Source organism: Clinocottus analis, unplaced genomic scaffold (genome assembly GCF_023055335.1).
Source record: "Clinocottus analis isolate CAN_PGR_092001 unplaced genomic scaffold, fCliAna1.0.p SCAF_3, whole genome shotgun sequence".
NCBI lineage: Eukaryota > Metazoa > Chordata > Actinopteri > Perciformes > Cottidae > Clinocottus > Clinocottus analis.
The window spans coordinates 470,014-488,728 of NW_027176042.1; the positions used below are offsets into that span (position 1 = coordinate 470,014).

The window sequence follows — 18,715 nt, forward strand, 5'->3', positions numbered from 1 at the left end:
TGAAGACGTCATCTTGGAATCTTTTTTCACCTTTTTTAGAAATATATTATAAACTTAACCAAACCAAACCCAACGATGAATTCATAATTACTCAACAGATTAAACGGTAATGTAAATAGTTGATAGTGAAAAAGCGTTTGACAATGAGATGCCGTGAGTTGTACTGCTTACAATGCTGTGTTTGGACAAGGAAAGAAATATGACATACTAAGAGATGACAATCTGCAATATTCATTGCAATATTTCCCCAATGTTGACCACACCTACTCAGAAGGACCAAATAAATCCCCCAGAACACCTTTCACCACGTTGAAAAGGACGTCTTGAAGCACGGCCACATGTTTCTAGTGAATCCCGTGATACAGCATGTGGAGCTGTTGTTATGCTGCGTGTAGTGTGTGTCTGTATTTCACAGAGGGACAAAGACATTGAACCAAAAACTCAATGAAGTTTAATCTTGAATGAATAAAAGATGATAGATTGCAATATGGCGACAATTCTGTTTTGGCAAACAAGAGCTGCTGCTCTGTTTGACTTGTACCATGTTCCTGCTCATAGTATCTGTACTGTTGTACATTGTTGAAGCAGTGAATGCACAACCAACACAGGATAAGGCTACACAACACCCTGAGCTTATCTGAAGTAACACCATCTTTATTTTCTTAGGGAACTGAGTATATCAAAGCTACTGGCATGAATCCCTTGCTTGTGTAACATTGATGAAGAGGAACAGTGTTTTGAGCATAGAAGGATTTGTGTTTGCCTTTACTTTCATGAGTTCATGAGGTTGTGTGTGTGTGTGTGTGTGTGTGTGTGTGTGTGTGTGTGTGTGTGTGTGTGTGTGTGTGTGTGTGTGGCAGGCATTTATGTGTGTAATGGGATCTCTGTGAACGTGAAGTTGGAGGAGACGTAAACAGGACCTGAAGGGATGGGAAGTGTTTCCTGCTCTTCCGTTCTATTAGATGGTGGTACACAAAGCAAACACACACACACACCTGTACACACACACATGCACACACACGCACACACACAGACAGACACAACACACCCACATACTCATACTCCAATGTTACCTTCCTATATGCAGTACCAGCTCTCACTAAACACACACACACACACACACACACACACACACGCACACACACACACACACACACACACACACACACACACACGCCTCTCTCTTGCACGTGGAAGCCATTTCTAAGGCCATGTTGTATCCATTAGTCTCAATCAGCCGGCTTCAGATATGAAAGCCACGAGTGAAAACATTTGCCCTCAACGCTGCCAAACGTCTCTTTAAGAGATATGTGAGTGTATTAAAGGTTCTGCATGTCACTAGCAAGCAGTACACATGTCTGTCAATCATTACACCCATCCACCCATCCATCATTGTTTTACTTCAACTTGAAAAGGTTTCAAAGAAAATGTTCGTAAAAGACAATATAGAATATAATATATAATATCCACCAAAGGCCCAGCATGGCGGCCATATACATGTATTTTAAATATCATTATTTAATATTCCTATAATCAGTTATTAATTAACTCATCAGTAACCTATAAACATCCATTGTTCTATGCTGGTATCCATTTCTCTAAATATTGAGGATGGATCATAAAAAAAAAGTCATATTTCACTCTGTACTGGCGGGCAACAATTTGCTCTAATGACAGAAGACAGTTGGCAGGTTGTTTTTTTTAAAATATCAAGATCAGAAACATAATTAAAACAAAAAGTGCTCTAGGTGGCATTTAACGGTTCTGCTCGCTCGGCTTTCACATGTTGTTTTGGTCTCGTTCTGTGGAAGCTGCTTTTGGGGGCAATTACGTCATCATGGCAGCCACACGAGAGCCCAGCGAGAGGAAACCAGGGGAAGGGAAAGGATGGTCTTCATCAAGTGTGAAGGCTCATGACGACACAACAAGCATTTTCAAGAAGAATCCGTCATCGGAGAAACACATATTGAGCTAAATTAGTTGTGCTGAATGTGTCAAAGGTGTGTATCGCTGTCCTTGTTGGAGGAGGATATGTTAAAGATACGTACATTAATATCTGTTTCACATCTGAATGGCTCATTCTACCGAATTGGTTCAAATGCAGGTTGGAAATATTTAAAAATGAGTATGTTTTTCCCCCCCAAAATGTTTTCCATATATATTTTGTACCATATCTAAAGTACACATATCGAGTAAAAGAACCGTACATTTTTATATTGTATGTTCAGACTGTGTTGGAATGTCTTTTCTTTCCCAAAAACTGCCACTACCGAAACGTAGTAATAAAGTCTAGTAAAACAGTATTATTATTAATCTGTTAAGATTGTGTTTCCAAAAAAATTAGACCCATAACAAATCTAAATGTTACAACTTCTGTATGAACCTAAATCACAAAGATCTTTGAAATTACACCATTTAAAAAAAAAAAAATTGAAATTTGAAATTTCGACAGCTACTTCCTGATAGAAAGTTACCTATAAATGAGGATTTTGTAAATATTTAACTGATCTGTTTCTAATTTATTGCCTTTGGTTTGAATAGACCATAACTTATTCTTACTAAATATCTTTGTTCGAATACTTAATTGTTTTGTTAAATAGGTTTTCTTGTTGTGGGTCAGCACTTTGAACCAATTTGGTCAAATTGCCCAAATATGCTGACTGAGTGTGTGTCCAATGAAGCCCTCTACTCTTCACTACAGTGGTTTGTTGTATTCCCAGTGCTCCCAGTGGAGTGCGAGGGGTTAAACGTGTGGAGGTCTTGGCGTTCAAAACCACGATTGCCGGCGCTAAGCACCCCCCCCCCCCCTTCCCTCCTCCCCCCTGTGCCATCCAAGCAGGCCTTCAACCGATTGCATGTTGGCGTCAGCATCAAACCGCCAAAACCGCTGGACCTCAGAGCCATTTTTTCTTCTTCTTCATCTGAGAAAGATGAGCCTCTAATTCAAATCAGACCAGAGCAATCAATAGCGCGCCAAGGAGATCTGGCCGTGTGTGTTTACACGTGTGGGTGAGTATCTGTTTTTGGATGCTCGGCTGTGTGCTTGTGTGTTTGTGTGTGTGGGTGTAAGTGCGTGTTCATGTGTGTTTATAATTTGGGTGCATGTACACGTGTCAGTGGGCCTGAAGGGGTGATCCGGAGGAATTTCCCCCTAAACAGTTAACCATTAAAACAAAAACATATGAATCATAAAAGGGCAGTGGTTAGCATAAACACACACACAGGTACACACAGATGCAGGCTGTGTGAGCTGGCAGGTGATGTGACACATCCTGAATCACCTGAAGCACAACCTGCTGTTTGATCTCTACGAGAGAGAGAGATGCTCAGTTTACCTGCTGCCTTTTAAACTACCGCAACCCTCTTTCTATAACTTCACTGTTACTTTTGCAGAAGCATAAACTTCTTATTTGCAAACCGCTCTTGCTGCGAGGCGACACCACTAAAGCACATCATGCTACATTATAAAAGCTCAATCGCACTCTGTTAGTCAGGTTGTATTGTTTATAGGCATTAGGGGTGGGAATCACCAGAGGTCCCACGATACAATATCGTCACGATACTTAAGTCCCGATACGATATTATCACGATACTGCGATATATTGAGTATTGCGATATATTGAGATTCGTTCGCTTTTTTTCAACTGCAAATTGTCCCCAAAAGAAAGCTTTGTCAACAAAAAATAAATAGATTTCACTATTCTAGGACCCAAAATGTTTAGAATTGATTCAATAAAAGATCGATACTCGGCTTCCGTTTATCGATACAATATCGCCACGCAAATACTACGCAATACTATGCTGTATCGATTTTTACCCCCACCCTTTATAGGCATGGGACAATATGACAGTATTATGTCATGATTGTCCTCGTCATCGTCATTTTGATTCCCAATTTTACCCCAATAATCATTAAAATGTGTTTTAAAACTCTTGAAATGGCACGAAAACATAATTTCCATTGATTTTGTGAAGTAACAAACATTTTCATTGTGTCACAGGGATGACAGCATCTTTTTTTCAGGAGAAAACAAACAACCAATCAATCTTAAATAAGGTAAATCATAAATAATATGACCTCTGCATTTGTTCCTTTTTACACAATAATTTTGTTTGAATCATCCTTTACTGTCACTTCTCTAGCATGATAGGGAGCTAGAAAGCTTTTTCATATCATTGACAGTAGAAATTCATCACAAAATAAATATATTCTGAGTGTTTTTGTTACTGATGTTGCATCATAATTCCAATGTTGTAGCAATGCTATTATCATATTAATCATAGCAATACTACTGTATTATCATACTGTTTTGCAATACTGTTATATATTTTATATTTACCTTAAGTTTATTGCAATTCTGTGTTTGGAGGACTGAGCGAAATAATCTTTTCATTGTATAGAATAACTGTCTGTTATCTGTGCGTATGACAGTAAAAACATCTTGAATCATAATTGTTATATTTAGATGTAAGTAATATACTGTAATGCCAAATTAAATAGTGTTAGATGATGTTAATACTTCACTCTTTTGTACTATAGTTGTTTTTGTACCATTCTTTAACGTTTAATAAACTAAATAATCAATAAATCTATTGTAAAAACAATCAGCAGATACATCCATCAATAACACAGTTGCAGTGAACTATTCATGGGTGCAGACGCTGCTGACTCATCTCCAAAAACATACAGAAACAGATAGTAGTTGAGAGACTTGGAAAGAAGATACAACGAGATGAGATAAAGAGCAAGCGAGCAGAATAATGTTCAGCCGACGCGGGAGCCGCTCTCCGGCCGGCAGTAACGACTGGAACTGATTGAAACCACACACAAGCAGCCGGGTTCTGACAAGCATGAAGGAAAATACAAAGAAAAGAACACACAACTACTGAAACGCTCCCTCAACAAATATACATACCCCCGCACACACACACACACTCACGCTGCACAAAGGGTCTGTGAAAGTGCAGCACTGGAATATGTCCAAATTCAGAGATTATAGCTGCTGAGAGAATCAAGGACTGTTAGCTCATTAAAGACAAAAAACTGTCCGCTGTTGAACTGTTAAAGTGGGAATTTAATTGTGTTACGTTGTCTGTGAGATTCCTCTGGTTCCTGGGAAAATATGCCGTACTGCAACATTTAACACAAGAAGCCTGAGACAACGACAATCTACACACACACACACACACACACACACGCTGTGCTGGTGTGGAAACAGAGGACAAACAGTTTAACGGTCATAAAAGTGGAGAATAAACATTCAGGAAGAGCGTTAATCTCAAAGTACACACATATTGAGTTGTTGCACACGTGAATATTGATATCTTGTTGTCTGATCAGAATCAGAATCGGCTTTAAAGGCCATGTAAATGTTCAGATACATGGAGATACGTGCCGGTTTCACTTTGTTTTTCGTACTTTTATACAATAAGCAAGATAAATATAAAAAAAACACATTAAAGAAAACATAAAAATAGTACACAGTAGTCCAGAAAGTGCAGATGGAGGTGTCTGATGAGTTGATATGTGTTATTTTAATCCATCAATATCAGCTTAACCGACCTACACCTCTTCCACTAGTGTAGACTTGAGAGAGAGACAGAGAGAGAGAGAGAAACAGAGAGAGAGAGAGAAAGAGAGAGAGAGAGAGAGAGAGAGAGAGAGAGAAAGAGAGAGAGAGAGAGAGAAAGAGAGAGAGAGAGACAGAGAGAGAGACAGAGAGAGAGAGAGAGAGAGAGAGAGAGAGAGAGAGAGAGAGAGAGACAGAGACAGAGAGAGAGAGAGAGAGAGAGAGAGAGAGAGAGAAAGAGAGACAAGGCCACCAAAGCAACAGCAACAGTTTATCAAATGTTTGCGAGGTGGTGAAGGGAAAAAAAAGCGTGCTCATTTCTGTCGTTCAAATATGCTGTAAAAAAAAAAAGTGCCTCAAACTGCTCCCAGTTTATTTCTATCTTTGTGAGAAAACCAAATTAGACACGAGCCTCAACAAACCTCAGGGACTAAAGAGGGACAAGGAGGCGAATATGCACGCTGGAGTTCACAGAAAACATATGTAGTTTAGACTGAGACGTAGACAGTAAATTGTGTCATTTTCATTCCAGGAAGTATTAAAGAGCGCCGGGAAAAAAAACAGGATAAAGCGACGAGAGCAAACATCTAAACCTGTGAAAACAGGTCAAAGTGACAGAAATATATTAACACTAGTGCTGGAAGATTTGATGAAAATGTCTAATAATATCTCCGGGGCTGTGTTTACGATCCACATTGTACTCAACAAGATACATTTGTACTCATCATCATCGCAATGGCTATTGTTTTATCACATAATAATGACACTTTCTTTATTGATAACAGCTAATGACGAATAATGACAAACTTCTTGTACGTCACATCTGACAAAGTAGCACATGAAGAGATGGATAACGGACTGCTGACCCGTCAGTCTGTTATCTAAAAGCTATGCGCTTTAGCTTAAGGCTTAAGCTAACGCTAGCTTGACGTACTAAAAGAATGAGCTGTAAATCCTGCAGGGACCGAGTCACAGATCTTGAGATAAAACAATAAAATGAGTAAGACGTGCCTTCCAGGTGTGACTGAGAGATTCTATCAGCTGTCAGTCACTTATACTTGATTAGTAACGAGCAGATTGCAAACTACCGGACTGAAATCCACGGGGTAATACACAGCTTTTATTTTAAAGAAAGACTAACAACTGCTCACTAAGCAGCTAAAGGACAGAGTCCATCTCAAATGATATAGACTGGATCACAGACTGGATCACAGACTAGATTACAGACTGGATCACAGACTGGCTCACAGACTAGATCACAGACTGGCTCACAGACTAGATCACAGACTGGATCACAGACTGGATCACAGACTAGATCACAGACTGGATCACAGACTGGCTCACAGACTAGATCACAGACTGGATCACAGACTAGATCACAGACTGGATCACAGACTAGATTACAGACTGGATCACAGACTGGCTCACAGACTAGATCACAGACTGGCTCACAGACTAGATCACAGACTGGATCACAGACTGGATCACAGACTAGATCACAGACTGGATCACAGACTGGCTCACAGACTAGATCACAGACTGGCTCACAGACTAGATCACAGACTGGATCACAGACTGGCTCACAGACTAGATCACAGACTGGATCACAGACTGGATCACAGACTAGATCACAGACTGGATCACAGACTGGCTCACAGACTAGATCACAGACTGGATCACATACTAGATCACAGACTGGATCACAGACTGGCTCACAGACTGGATCACAGACTGGATCACAGACTAGATCACAGACTGGATCACAGACTAGATCACAGACTAGATCACAGACTGGATCACAGACTGGATCACAGACTGGATCACAGACTGGATCATCTCTGTAGGTTAAGCTGGACAATAGGACATTTTATCAACTTTGTTGAACCAGGTACGGAAATCACACAAATCTTCATTTTCTGTTTTATAATTGTTGACATCAACAAGCTCCGATAGTTTCAGACACTAACAACGATGCAAGCCAGAGTTTGAATCACAGCTCTATTGCAATTGCAATTGCAACATAACAACTAAAAACACGTGCTCAGCCATAATACTGTGAGGGACAACAAGAAAGATCAGCAGAGGCAAAAACAGGAAAGCATGGTAAAGGTGAGAGAGGTCATTCTCTTTCATCACTGGTTGTGAATCAGCATGTGGAGGTACATTAAGAGGCTCCTCTATACACATACAGACAGCCTCATTGCATCCTCATGCCTGAGTGAGAGCAACAGTTACACACAGATATCAACACACACACACACATACACACACACACACACACACCACTGTTCAAATGACTGGTAACAACGGAGGAGAGCTTAATTCAACTGTAGCAGAAAAGACTGTAATCCAAATTTGAGGCGACAAGACGGCTAAAACTCTCGCTGTCAAACGTAAACTATGCCTCAAAAACTGAGCACAGAAGGAATCAACGCAACCCGACTGAACAGGGTTATTGCGTCTGAAGCATTCATGAAGCTGCAGACGGCGCGGCAGAGATCATGACGATTTGTCCCGGTGTCAAAGCGTGATACTGCAACAAAAAACTACAACGGAAAGCACAAATCACTTTGAACACGTGTGAGCACTTTAACACTTTAATTCATCACCCGGTGCATTAGCCAATACATTCTGTTTAAGTACGTTTAAGTACTTTTATACAATTTTTTTATTTGTAATCCATCTGTATATTTAATATTCTTCTTACTGTTTAATTTGGTTTTATTACTGTTCTACTGTTTATTTATACTACTTGATTTGTATCTTTATTTACTTGTGAGCAGTGCTGCTGTAATCCTGTAAGTTTCCCACTACGGGACTAATAAAGGATTATCTTATCTCTTATCTTGTTTTCCCCAAAGCAGCCCTTATAAAAACAGGATTTTGTATGTGTATTCTTAAACCTTTAAGGGTTATATAATTAAAACCTTCTCAAAGCCTAGGAGAGCTACTTTTAGAGCGTCTTTATAGTCTTGAACGAGTTGCAGGACATTTCAAAATGTGTTCTCATCGCTCTGGTTCAGAAGATTTGAAAAATTGGTTGAACAATCAGGATGAAGACTGGGCATCTTCTTATATAGCTAGCAAAATAAATATGGCAGCAGGTGTGGATGACACTTACACAGAAATCTGAGTTGTTGTTAGTCAACTTAGAACTTTTAAATGTACTTATTTATTCAGAAAAATCTGAAAAACAACAAAGAGAGATCGCTATAAGCTTAAGAAACTGTCATCGCAGATTCCATGAAAATGAAAAACAATATTGGTGGGATGGACATGTCCGTTGCTAGTGATTGTTTGGGGTAAAACTACTATTGCACATTTGTCGAGGTGTCATCTTGGAGCCTGTTATCCTTTTCTAACATGGCATCTATCAGCGAAAATGTGCAAAAAGATTCAAGCCTCAGTTAGATCTATATATGAGCCTGTTGTGTTGTTCCAAAGCCCTGCACACTGCCGGCAGGGGGACGGGTGGAGGGGGTGAAGCAGAGAGCTGAAAGCAGGGCCTTGTTGCCCTCAGTGGTAGCCTGACCAATCTTCTCCTCCCTGGCTCACCTACCTACCGTCAGCACACACGCAAACACTCGCAACACACACAAATTACCCGAGTCGGCCAGGCAAGCTGTCTAACTTTAGTGGGAGAAGCCACAGTTGTACTTTGTGTTGGCTGGCCAACGCGAAAAGCACAGGTAAGGTCGGCACAAATCTACAGTTTAATAAGTCTAAAAGGCCTTCGTGGAGGTATCGTCATTCCATCTGATGCTCAACACGGTGAACCTCGTGGATTCTATGTTTTTGTTTTTTCCACATTCAACACAGTAATCAAATTATATTGGGAATAGACTAAACAAAATAACTCCGTCACCCATTGGACGTTTTAGTGGCAGATTAGCATGGAAACAAGCCACTTAAATATCTACATCCGTCCTTCACCATTTACCACGCCTTCCCCAATTACTCCATAGGGTCTGCACTGTGAACTACAGCCCATTCTGGCCTTTTCTCCCTGAATGTTGAGGCAACTTGACTCATTTTGGCTGATCCTGGATGAGTCATTCAGGCATACAACTGCCCCCGAGTTGGTCCGTGTTCCCCCACTCCCGCCTCCAGTGTCAGTCAACCCTTAGCATGACCAATCACACAAAGGGGAAGGGTCATTCCCGGTTCCCAGGAGTCTCATTGCGTTCCACGGCGCTGAATTGGTCCTGACCCCTCAGATCATCCCAGGCGGCATGCCCCCCCCCACACACACACACACACACAGACCGATCCACTGTTTTTATCCTGTCACTGAGAAGGCCTCTGAGTTCATGAGTCACCACGACATCCACCCAAAAACACACAATGATTTTTTGGGGGGTGGGGGGTCCAATGGAAGTCACTGGAACGATTAGTAATTATCTGTGTGTAAAGTTTTAAACATAACAATGACTCAAGACTATATTCCACTCTGGAAAACTAACATCGACCTTTTTCTTTTTGGGGGCTCCTATAGCTTGTGAAGGAAGGAAAGTGTGTTGCATCCAACTGCTGCATACACTGACGCACATACTGAACAAATCTGCTAGCTTCTCTTTTTAGTGAGTAGTTATAAACAAACACCTATTCAAGGCTTGTTCAGACCCATCACATAACGAGCTACACACAATTGGAACAGCAGTTTGTGTTGGTTTGTCTTGTCTCTGTTTTTGCAACCTCTTCCTTACCTGGACCAGGACAGGGTTCTGGGTTTGGGCAGCTGTTTGCTTGCTCTTCTGATGTGATTGCGTGGGATTTGGGCTGTGGAGATGGTAAACTGGGGTCCCCCTCATCAGGTGGCTCTGGGGAGATGGCGGGGGCACTCCTCTCCTCATCCATGGGCGTAGGCCTGGCTCTTATGGGAGGAGGTGGAGGGACCAAGGAGTGAGCCTAAAGCAGAGAGAGAGAAAGGACATCGCCCAAAAAATATTACTACATTGATATCATCAGGGTCATGTAGAAAGACTTCTCATTATCTTTTTAAATTGAGCAACAAGCCCAACATGTCGTGCTTAAGAGAGAGAGAGAGAGAGAGAGAGAGAGAGAGAGAGAGGTGTAGTCAGGCACAACTTGAACCAGCATGAATCGCTCACAGCTATAGAATCACAAAAGGAAACTGCTTTCATGAAACAGTGGAATAACAACGGATGTGCCTAATCATAACCTACTTTTAATGAATAGTGTTTAAACTCTTTAAATCCATGTTGTGCAAATAATAACAACACGGGTAATATTTATGGCTCGGCAATAATACATAACTAATAACATGAGATGAAAAGATGACAGTAACAAAAGAGGAGAGGGAAAAAAAGATCAAATGTGAATGACTTAAAAAGAACACAGACGAAAAGAATAAAAAATGATAAAACACAACAAAACTAAAGCAGTAAAGAGCTGTCAATCTGGATACTATGACTATAAAATAGTATCCCACGATCTAATTAGCGTTAACAACAAGCCGCTAACACACCCACGAATAGTGTCATTTACTTACCAACAACCAAGCTAATTGGCCCGCCGAGCTGCTAATACACCTTAGCTCGTTAGCTGTCCTAGATTTATCAAATTAGCTAGTGATTAGCTACAGTGCTAATATTTGAAAAGAATGGCCACTGAAAGCCTTTTTCTTCATGTCTCATTTTTCTAGTCATTTAGTTTAGTTGTGTTTTCGTTGTAAAGCTGTTAGCTCCACACGCAGCTCATGTTTCCTCTGTATTTCTACTGTGTTGTACTTGTACTGTCGCAAATATTTCACAATATATTCAAGGTTACTGCTAAACATTCCTGAAGTAGTTCGGTTAGATGATGACGATACTTAAATGATATAACATTACTGTTACTGTTGTTTTTAGCCCGTCTGTCTTATAGTTCTTACTAAATGGTTGCTCAACGACATATAGGGTATACCTTACTGTCATGAGGTCACGTGGGTTTCATCTAATACTTTAGATAGGAGACGGTCAGGCACATGGATACACACATGGAATTTGACTCCGGTTACACGTTGCTCTTACATACACAGTGTACAATAAACAAGATAAATGTGAGCGAAAAAAAGTCATTAACAGTAGTCGAAAAATAGTGCAAACTGGTGCAGATGTAATAGGCGTTTGATTCATTGTTCATCAGTGTACGGGACTAATTGAGTGTGTCACGTGCCAACGTGTGTTTGGCGCGCGCCAACCCAGCCAGAGATGCTCAGCTGGACAGCTGTGTGCGCGCTCCCGAGGTTTCAGCTCCACACTCGCTGCGCCCAAAACATTTGACAACCTTAAGCTGAGGAGTTTATGTGAAAGTGCTTGACGAAGTGAAGTTTAACGAGTTCATACAAATGTATATTCCCCTAAATGAAGTACGGTGGCCTTGGTTTTCAAACTTTTGACAAGGTAAAGAGTGTAGGGAAGTTTTGGGGAGAAAGAAAAAGACATTGCACTGCACACATAAACAGTGTCGAACTTCTAGCTGAAATGAAGAGTATGTGTACACGTTGTTAAATGGCAATATCTACCTTTCGAGAGACGTTTATTCTGAAATGAAAAGTATAAATAGTATATGCATTAGTATAAGTAACTGCTAACTTAATAACGGGTGTTTTCTGTTTACCTTTATTGCATGTCTGCGCCCAGCTTTCCTAAACGAGTCTCTGCACGCACAGACCGAGCTCAGCTGCGCTGTAACGATCACTTCTCTTGCCTAGATTGTGCAGAATAAGGCGCTCTGATCTACAAAAAAACGCACAGAAAGAAGAAGAAGAAAGAAAACACGTCTTACCTTCTCTCTGGCTGGGAAACGGGGCAGACAAACCCTTCGGCTAATTCATGCTTTCACCGCTCCAGGTGGACTTCTCGCCCTTGGAGACCCTCCCTGTCCTCTTATCCCTCCGCTATTGTCACCTTACACGACCGCCAAGTCTCTTTTCGGCTCATGTAGGTGCCCAAAACTCCCAAATGCAATGCATATTTCTCCAGCGAAGATAGTCTCTCTCCGCCTCCAAAAGTTTCTCTCTCCGGCTCGCCCCGTCCTCCAGCGCAGCAGACCAGATGTTGGGAAGTTTGTGTGTCTCTGCAGGCAGCTCGCTGACTACTCTTTGACTTGCACTGCAGGGTTTCTTCACTTTCCAATGTGTCTCTGCACACAAAGCCCAAATAGGCTACACCACTGTCCCAAACTTTTGTTTAACATGAGCAGTGAACCATGCCGTCCTGTGGAGGCTCCTCGATCTGTCCCGTCTCTTCACTCGCACTATACTTTGCCTGACTTCTGTGCTGCAGCTTATTGGACAGGAAACTACAGTCGGCAGTGATTGTGCTTCCTCCGGGCTACAAACTAGTTGGGCTGAACTATACTGTCATATAATTACCCCCCTTAACCCGAACCAGGCACAGCACTAACACAGGGCAGCTTTCACCGAGCATTATGAGCCCAGGAACCATATGTTTTGTCATTAATAATAGAACAATCGAACAATGCATTCACTTAAAATCACTTAGATGTAGCATATCTGTGGTGCTCAGTTATAGTAATAATTTTAGACAGAGTTAAGTACCTAAACTGTAACCAAAGAGGAAGGCGCTAACACCGGCTGCTGGCTTAAATGCTATAGCTAACTGGATAGCTAGCTAGAACCGTAGCACTAGCTTAAAGCTAGGCTGTGGTAGACATGTCAATCCACAAAAACTACTTGTTTAGCTGTATTAATGTACTTTTTTTAAATCTCTTATCGCAATATAATAACTGTAGGTGTTTGCAGCGCAAAGGGGTTAATTGGTTACTTACTTGTTACATTTCATTTAGCTGACGCTTTTATCCAAAGCGACTTACAATAAGTGCATTTAACCGTGAATACAAACTATCTCAACTTTAGAGAAACTGTGAAAACATAAATGTTACTTGTCGAGGAACTAATAAGTAGTTGTGTCACTGTTTTCAGTGTACATGCTCGCTGCGGCTAACTGTGGGAAAGTTTTTTCTTCATTCATTCTGGTGCTCACAAGACCTTTGAATATTTCGCAGCACAAGACCAGACGAGGTCACGACTCATGAATCATCCTAATGATGGTAATTATGCATTCAACGGGAATTACAAAAAACACGAGGAGACACATCCCCATCTATACCCTATCTGCCATTGACGTCAGCTGGATGTAACCTTTCAGAAGCAGAGTTATTGACCCAAACGTACCGTGCATCATTCACTAACAACTGAATTGGTTCAGTTTCTTGTGTCTCAAAGGGCCTGGTATTCAGGGTTTAACTCATAAAAAACACTCAAGGCCATGTAGTGTATTTTAATTTGTAATAGTATAAATTAGTGTAAGTTACTTGCCAAAAATAATGATCCTAATGAGCTTGTTTGTCTAAATTTAACCCTAATATGTATTATCCCTCTTCAATATTTGTCTGACTAATGAAACCACAGCGTATCTAACTTTGTTTAGGGCATGATTTAGAATAGTCTAAACTTATTGATGAGACACACAATAGGAATACAGCACATGACTGACAGGCCGTGTCTGCTCGTGCCATGTTGACATCTGGAGGTTGCGGCTGATGACAGTGTTTTCTGTGATTTATGTTCTGGGGCGTGGCAGGAACATGAGATAATTCACAGCAGCAAATCTTCTGAGGGTCATTTTCTGACACAGGCTTCCTTTTTTTTTTCACAAACAACTAGCTGGCCTCCTGTTCAATTTGTGTGTACAATCACTCATCTGAGGCAGACATGCTTGACACCAACAAATTGGTGTATGATTCATTCCCTGTGGGGGCTGAGCGTCTGTCTGGTCAAAGTGTGTGTGTGTGTGTGTGTGTGTGTGTGTGTGTGTGTGTGTGTGTGTGTGTGTGTGTGTGTGTGTGTGTGTGTGTATGTGTGTGTGTGGGAAATCAACAGTTAGAGAGATTAGATTTCCAGCAGGATTGTTTATTGTGTGTTTGTCTTTGTGAAAGATATCTGGACATACTGTGCTTTATCAGGACAGCTGATACTCAGACCGACCTCACTTTTTTTTTTTACTTTTTCGGGTTCTTAAAGATGTGGAGACTGATAATCCCGAGATGATAAGATGTCACCTGTCTCGTGGATGATTTTAAAAAAGCCAACCACTACAATAACAACCAATGGCAGCATTTCAAAGTCATCAGCTTCCTGAAAAGCTTACGCTCTCTACCCTCTTACTTCTGTTTGTGGCTGACATTCACCACACCCACAAGGCTACGGTCCATTCCTAAGTATTTACACAATTACTTAAACACTAGTGGTACTCAATGGTTATTTAATCAAAACATATTTAATGGTTTTTGAACACATTTGTCAATGAGTAGATTTGCTGGTGGCCTTTGTTCTTGGTTCCAAAGTAATTGGCAGTTTCCTGTCGTGGCGAACGTCCAAGGTCTCGTGCACCAAGCAGACGGACATGGCAGTCTCCTTCCACATTCCTCACGTCCGGTGCTATCAAATCAACTGTTGATGCACACACAGGCACATACACACATACACACACTAAAAGGAATAACTCGACATTATGGAAAGGAGTTTTCTTGCAGAGTTAAAGGAGAAGGCTGTACAGTAGATATGAAGAAGCTTTGCTTTATCAAAAGGTGACACAATCCCACCTACCAGCACCTGTAAAGTGAGATGCTATGTCTCATTAGTTTAATTCATAATCCATACTAAAGTACAGTTCAGTGTTTCACAGGGGGGTAATGCCAGGAAATGACTGGACGTAGCTAATTCCCCCTTTAATTCAACTGTATAGGAGCCAATGTTTTCTTTCTTACACTCACCCGCTTCAATTATAGTAAAGTTAAGGCATGATTAAGGGTTGTGGTCACTGTGAGTGACAGGTGGGAGCCATACCAAGTTGCTAGCTGCTAGTTGTTCCCAATGCATATTATGTTAAAAACATGTAAACCCACACTTTTAATACTCAACACACCAAAGTAGTTAATAGTTAGTTGCATATATTACATAAGTACCATCATCCTGTAACACAAAACAGCACTTCCTTTCATGTTACTGCCTTAGTTTAAAAAAAAATTAGCAATTGATTCACAACTCTAGATTGAAGGCCAATTTTAAGGAAAGTCATAAGGGTTATAAGCTCCTCACAGAGGCAATCAAGTCAAGTTTCACTAAAGTGAAAGCAATTCTACCTTTTCTCACAGCATGTAAAACCTAGTCTGTGTTTGGCTTCGGCCTCTGAGGCTTCAGCGGCGTTCCAGTCCACTGAGATCCAGCAGAGAAAGAGTAGGTTGTCTTCTCAAGCTCGCCAGCACCGGAGGACTGAGGACGTCTGCCCAGACTGCATGAGATGCCACAACCAGAGCTTTACCCAGCGTCAGATCAGCAGACAGGCCGGGTGGGAGGGACAGACAGAGGAAATGTAGAGATTGAGAAAGGGAGAGAGTCCAGACAGAGGAAGGGTGTGTGTGTGTGTGTGTGTGTGTGTGTGTGTGTGTGTGTGTGTGAGTACAGTGTGTGTAGGTGAAACTGGAGCCACATGCACACATAGAGTATCTGCATAGACCGTCTCTGAATATTATTCTAAACTTTTGACGTTGATTGTTCAGTGGTTTTCAGAGAAAAAAAAGAGAAGGAGAGAGAGTGAGAGAGGAGGCTGAAAATGTGGTTCCAATCACTCACAAAGATGCTTTTGTTCCGGAGCTGGGTCTCTCTCTCTCTCTCTCTCTCTCTCTCTCTCTCTCTCTCTCTCTCTCTCTCTCTCTCTCTCTCTCTCTTCTCTCTCTCTCTCTCTCTTTCTCTCTCTCTCTCTCTCTGACACTCCATGTTTGTCGATTCCTCTTGGGAAAAAAAAGAAGAAGCATACTAACAATCGGAGGCTGTTTTTTTAAAATACCACAATGACAACAATCCAACATTTGTGCCAACAAGTTGTGTATTTTTGATGTTGCTCACACGCTCTCCTGTCCCATCAACTCAACGTCACATTGTGTATCTTTCTGGTTTGGGAAAGTATCGCAAAACTGTCTCTGTCTGCCATGTTTTTGAAATGTATGATTGTATTTTCTTTTTGTAAAAGATATTAATTTGATTCCAAGGATGTTCGCTGAAGACTTTATTCACACAGATTAATGGAGATGACTTGATGTTGATGCAGTCATTGTTATACTTCTTTTTCTCAGGTTTGATCATTTTTATTTGGGAATTTAAGTCAGATTTCCAAAAAAACAATTTGCTGCTTTTCTGTGTTCTATTCATTGTAGTACAATATGTTATTGAATATAATGGGATTTCTGCACAATTGATGGGCTACGGGAAAATGTGATGACACTTTTTAACACATTTTCTTGAATTTGGGCCTCTTTTAAAAAAGCTCTTTCAACATACGAAATTTAAAAAATCACATTGGTGTTTTATAACCTTTCCGACTTAATAAGTCTGGTCTAACTCTGAGAAGAACACCAGTATATTGTATTTGCACGTGCTTTGAATCTTCCCAGTTGCTATGTGGATGCGTGCAGCAGCAGACACACAGCATGTTGTGTTGTTTCGAGGGAGTCGATACACCGTTTCAGGGGGACAGGCCACACCTTCAGCCACAAACACGGAGAGGAAAAAGGGCAAGTGACGATGCCAGTGTGTGACTATCGAGCTACATGCTAGCATGGCTCTCGGTACATTTATTGTATGACTCACAGGGTCTGCCTGGACCTCAGTTCTCTCCACACACATACATTATATTAGCTGAAGAATCAGGAAATTACAATTCCTTCAATAAATCCAAACGACAAAGTGCTATTAGCATGTGCCATCTGAATGCTACTAAAGTGCTACTACTGCGCTACTACCTTCTATATTCAAAGTGTAGTCTAAAAAGATGTGTTTTTAGTTTGCGGCGGCCGATGTAGACACTTCCTGCTGTCCTGATGTCACTGGGGAAGCTCATTCCACCATCGAGGAGCCAGGACTGCAACCAGTCGTGACTTAGCTGAGTGTTTCGCTCCCACACACACACGCATATTGACTTAGCATCGCAAACGCAACGCACATGCACGGACCACCAGATGCATGAACAAACGTACAACATGAACACTCACGTGCACAAACCACTGCTTACTCTGTCCAGACGATTCAGAAATATATTCAGTGTTTAATGCCAAACACTGTTGTGTCCCGCCAAGAATAACCTCTTTGTGTGTTGTTGTGCACCTTGGCTCACCTTGCACAAGTATAAAGTACCGAGTTACTGCTTATTATTCATGATGTGTGCGTGCCAGTGAGTGTGTTTCTCGTGTGTGTGTGTGTCTGCAATAAGATTAAGATGGGGTCTCTCCCAAAACCAAATGTCACAGGGATTTAAGCGTCAAGAGTGAGTTTCCTCCCAGCCGACTGACGGAGAAGTTCACTAAAAGCACCAGATTAAACAAAGTTTCGACTTTTCCAAAATACATCCAGCCAGTTTCCATTTTTTCTCCCTGTGGCAACACATCCAGCATGCATGCAGCGCGCAGGTTTTAAAGATAAGCTGTAGGGTATGAGCCCAACGGTAGAGACACAGAAGGTATGAAGGAGAAGGGAAAAATGAAAGGAAGTGAGTGAAGGAAAAGTACAGATAGGTCACACAAACTAGTTTCCACTATATTCAGCACTCATCCTATAATCTTATAAGGCTTCAGCGACCTCGTGTAATTCACTCCATCACACACACTCCGGGTAGTCGGGTGTCTGTTCTTCACTCTCTGGCCCACCCTGTTGGTTGGACCATGTCAGTGGACCACAGTGATGTTTGTGTTTATGAGATGCTGCTTGTTTTGTCCGGTTTGTTTACTCCTCCTGGTGGCCACTTTGTGTATCACAGCACACGCTGACCTCTCTGAAGGCCTCGCACGGGGCTGACAGACTTGTAACTCAAGGAAACGTTACTGTTTGAGCAGCAGCCTCTCAGCTAATGAGGTTCAGGTCGTCTTCATTAACCACTTCACGTCTTTGACACCCCGCCTGACGCCGGCATCCTGAAAATCTCTAGGACCAAGCATGGAAACCGAGGTGAATTTTCAATTGTCGCCTTTTTCTTTGTGAAAAAATCCTCAACACACCACATGAAAAATGCCGCCACACTTCAGACTTGCCTCGTTTTCTTGCCTCAACACAATTGTATTCTAATCTT

The 18,715-nt window shown here is 41.4% G+C and overlaps 1 protein-coding gene across 1 annotated transcript in view; it reads right to left on the reverse strand.

The window, feature by feature from the left end:
* The window catches only part of mdfi (MyoD family inhibitor), a 28,155-nt gene extending 15,310 nt beyond the window's left edge, over nt 1-12,845 (reverse strand). Inside the window, exons 1-2 of the mRNA XM_068593395.1 lie at nt 12,360-12,845; nt 10,277-10,478 (exon numbers count right to left, since the gene is read on the reverse strand). Of these exons, the coding sequence (XP_068449496.1) occupies nt 10,277-10,427 (151 nt within the window). The 5' untranslated portion in view covers nt 10,428-10,478; nt 12,360-12,845. The remainder of the gene's footprint in view (nt 1-10,276; nt 10,479-12,359) is intronic.
* Nucleotides 12,846-18,715: the final 5,870 nt, after the last annotated feature.